The sequence below is a fragment of the Mesocricetus auratus genome, unplaced genomic scaffold (genome assembly GCF_017639785.1).
Source record: "Mesocricetus auratus isolate SY011 unplaced genomic scaffold, BCM_Maur_2.0 Super-Scaffold_15014, whole genome shotgun sequence".
In the NCBI taxonomy this organism is placed as follows: Eukaryota; Metazoa; Chordata; class Mammalia; order Rodentia; family Cricetidae; genus Mesocricetus; species Mesocricetus auratus.
In genome coordinates this window covers 4,525,164-4,529,542 of record NW_024429186.1, presented here as the reverse complement: position 1 = coordinate 4,529,542, position 4,379 = coordinate 4,525,164, and the positions used below count along the sequence as shown (strand labels likewise).

General features: G+C 40.5%; 1 gene segment (V, D, J or C); it reads right to left on the bottom strand.

Annotated features, from left to right (window-relative positions):
* Positions 1-2,218: 2,218 nt before the first annotated feature.
* On the bottom strand, positions 2,219-2,773 carry LOC110340588. The segment is given in 2 exon segments: positions 2,219-2,562; positions 2,665-2,773. Coding segments are annotated over 2 exon segments (390 nt in total).
* Between the last annotated feature and the right edge of the window lie 1,606 nt (positions 2,774-4,379).

Genomic DNA, 4,379 nt, shown 5'->3' with positions numbered 1-4,379 from the left:
CACCACCACCCAGCTCCCGGAGTCATTTCTAAACAGTCACTTATCTGTACACAGTCCTCAGAAGTTACATGCTTATACATGTTCATACCATTTACAGTGCAGCCTTGTTGTAAATAGTATGCACTAAAGGGGTGAGATAGCACCTGTGAGTGAAGAACTAAACATCAACCACAGAAGACTGAAACAGATCAGCAGTGTAATTCAGGGCAATGAAGTACTCATATAAGAAATCCCCCCAAAACTAAGTAAAACAAAAAGTTATGCTTGTTAATGTAGAAAAAGGGGAGGAGACAGTGAACAGAGGACGGGAATAGGAAATGGAGGAGGGAGATGAGGTGAGGAGAGGGATTGTTATGATGAAGCAGTAGGAGGAGGGGGTAGTCAGAAGATGAAGGGAAGAAGGAGGAGGAATGGAGGAAAGAGGAGGTGAAGGAATTGGAGGAATCTTGAACACAACTCAAGGAAGTCTTGGAGATCATTGTGGAAGGGAATGTGGGAAGATGATAAGAGCCATAGACACAGGGAGTTTGCTGTGATGTTATTTTTCCTAGGAACACCAAAATTTATACACAGCAGTGCTCACCTGCATGAATGACTAACTAGGAGTTTTGATTAAGGCTTTATAGCAACTTTCTTGTAAATCAGAAATGATGAAATTTGCAACCACGAACTGGTTTGCTCTGGGCACTTCCCTGTGCATTGTGGGGATATTCCAATGAATCAGTAGATGCTATCTGGTAGAGGTCAATAGAATCCAACAACAATGGCAAACATTCAAAAATATATTCATACGATGATGAATGCTTTGGTGGGGGGTGTAGCACAGTTGCAGTAAAGTGTGGCCACCATTATTACAGTATACATCTCACAGTATACAACTCACAGTATACAACTCACATTATACTTCTTACAATATATATCTCATGATATGCATCACAAACTATACATCTCATAACATACAACTCCCAGTATACACTTCAAAATATACATCTCACTGTACACACTTCACGATGTACATCTCAAAATATACATCTCACAATATGCCCCTCACAGTATACATCTCACAATATACATCTTCCTGTATACATCTTACAGCATACATCTCACTGTATACATGTTACAAAAACACTGCATACCACATCACAGCTATTACTGACAGGATAGGACATCATACTCACCAGGACACAAGCATAGTGAGACACATGTCAAGGTGGAAGATGTGTGAAATTAATGTTGCATTATTTACTATCAAATGCTCAAAGATGCTAATGACCCAAATTTTACCTAGACTGGTTTACTGGCCTTTTCAACTGACGTAATGTCAGGGCATGGTAAATAAGGTTAAATGGTATTCTGTATTCCTGACACAATGTTCCTTACATCTATATGAGTTTGGAACCTGACCAGATACCTCCACTATAGTCCTGTGTTAACCCTCCCTGCTTTCTGTCTCTTTGAGTCTCTGTCTTTATCTAACTCTCTCACTCTCTCTGTCTGTCTCTCATGTTTCTATCTTTTTCTCTTTGTCTCTCTCCCTCTCTATATCACTCTGTCTGTCTCTGTGTTTGTCTCTATCTCTGTTGCTCCATGTCTCTTTCATGTGTTTCATGTTGACAAAATGTTTTCAAAACCACTCAGTGGCCAAGAGAAAGTCTTAACCCCAGTTTTCATGCTTTCCAAGAGACAGCTTCTTTCCACTTAAAGCTAGTTTGTTGGACTGCAGAGAGAAGAAAGAGGAGAAATATTTGAGACCTATTCTGGTGTACAGGTTGCAGAGTGTGTCTACACTGACCTCCTGTAGTCCCAAACACTGTCCTTATCAGAATGACTTAAGACCTGTTGTGAAATCATTGAGAGTGCAGCCTCACAAACACCTCTTATCTTCCTAGGCATTTGACTTTGTGACGTCTGCAGAATCATTTCTGCTATCAGGGGTCTGCTAGGTCATTTCTTCTATCACCTGTGATTGTTAACATTTAGTTCATCTAAAGTGTGAAGTCTATGTAGCTTTTTAAGTTAAGACTAAATAGAAATCTGTTTCTACAGATAATATAGGCATTTTTAAACCACAAATGCAGAGAACATTTGGCACATCATCAGCGGAGTTGAAACACCAGAACTGGGACTTAACTATGCACCTGTTCCTGCACTGTCCCTGTTCACCATGTGCTGCCATCGCCCCCTGTTGGTTCTGAGCGCTCCTGCAGCGAGTTTTGGCTTAGGGCTCACACTGAAGTTCTCTCACTGTGTGTCTTGCACAGTAATAAATGGCGGTGTCTTCAGCTCTTAAGCTGTTCATTTGCAGGTAGATGCTGCTTTTGGAGTCATCCCTTAAGATGGTGAATCTGCCATTTACAGAGTCTCCATAGTAAGTTGCATAATTATTAGCTTTGTTTCCAATTTGTGCAACCCACTCCATCCCCTTCCCTGGAGCCTGCCGAACCCAGTTCATCCAAGCATTGCTGAAAATGAATCCAGAGCCTGCACAGGAGAGTTTTAGGGAACTTTCAGGCTGTATCAAGCCACCCCCTGACTCCAACAGGTGCACCTCACAATGGACACCTGCAAACAGAAAATTCTGTTAGTAGACTGACACAAATGTCTAAGGTTCCTTTTGCTCGTGTAGACTCACACAATCAGTATCTCCCCTTTTCTAGAAATTACCTTGTAAAACTACAACAAAGAAAACACAACTCAGTCTGACTTCCATGATGTACTTTCTGTGTTCAGTGATGGCCACAGAATGGGGGGATCTGTGAGCACAGAGATGAGTGCCTCTGTCAAAGCTGTAGGGCCAGGGCTGCTTTTCATGATAAGAGGGGGACGTAATTTGCATTTCTTCTTTCTATATCATGAGCTAAGGCATGTTAATGCTAGAAGACAGAATTAATGGTGAAGGAACCTGGCATAAAATGAGGTGGCATTTACAGCATGAAATATGACTTATTGTCTATGGAGCATAGTTCAGTAGATAGAAAACATTTTCATGGATAAAGCCATGTGTTCACCTCAAGCACTGAAGGGATAATGAATCTTTGTTTAGTAGGAGAATCACTTTCTGAGTTATGCTTTGAATAATGAAACTATTCTTCAAAAAAGAGGTGGAAAATGAAATAAAAAAGGAAATGTTAAATAATATGAAAATTACTCATAAATAGTAATATAGTATTACAACTTTACTGTGGTTTGTCCATGTAAACTCCTCTTCTCTCTTAGCAGTAATTAACACATATGTTCATAGTAAATAAAGACATGAGATAATGTATATTAATTTTAGGAAACATTGAATATACTTCAGTGAATCATGGATACATTAAAGTAAGAAAATGTAGCTGAGGCCATAGGCCAGTGGTATAGTATAGCACACACAAGGCTTAAAATTAATTCTTTAAATTTTTTTATATTATATTTTTAAATTTAAATTTAAATTAGAAGCAAGGTTGCTTCACATGTCAATTCCAGGTCCCTCTTCCTTTCCCTACCCTCATCCTGTGCTCTCCCACCAAACCATCCAATATCCCCTCTTTATCCTAGGGGGGGGAGGCCCTCATGTGGGTGTCCATAATCTGTGATTTCATCCAGGGCAGCGCCTCGACCCTCCCCCAAGAGTCCATGTGAGAGTGCATCTCTCCTTGTTGGATGGGTGCCCAAAGTCCATTTGTATATCCAGGATAAGTAGTGATCTACCACCCAAGACTCAATAGATTTCCTAGACCTCCTCACTGACACCCACATTCATGGGGTCTTGATCAGTCCCATGCTGGATTACCAGTCATCTCTCTGGTATTCAAAAGATAACCCTTCTCAGGTCAGCTGTTTCTGTGGGCTAAACCAGGCCAGCCTTAAGCCCTGTGCTCATGAGTCCACCCTCTCTGTCACTGGATTTCTGGAGTTCAGCTCAGTGTTTAGCTGTGCGAGTATGTGTCTGCTTCCATCAACCATTGAATGAATATTCTGTTTCCCAGACTCTCTGACCATGGGATTGTAGGCTGACACTGTGCAGATCTATGTCTAAAATGCATATATGAGAGAGTACATGCCATGTTTCTCTTTTTGTGACTGGGTTACCTCACTCAGGATGGTTTCTTCTAGTGCCATACATTTGTCTGCAAATTTCAGGATTCCATTGGTTTTTTTCTGATGCATAGTAATCCATTGTGTAAATGTACCACATTTTCTCTATCCACTCTTCGGTTGAGGGGCATCTAGGTTACTTCCAAGTTCTGGCTATTACAAATATTGCTGCTATGAACATAGTGCCACAGGTGTTCTTATTGTATCAATGGGCAACTTATGGATATAAGCCTATGAGTGGAATTGTTGGATTTTTTATTTTACCCATTCTGATAAGAGTAAGATGATAGTTCAGAGTTTTTTGA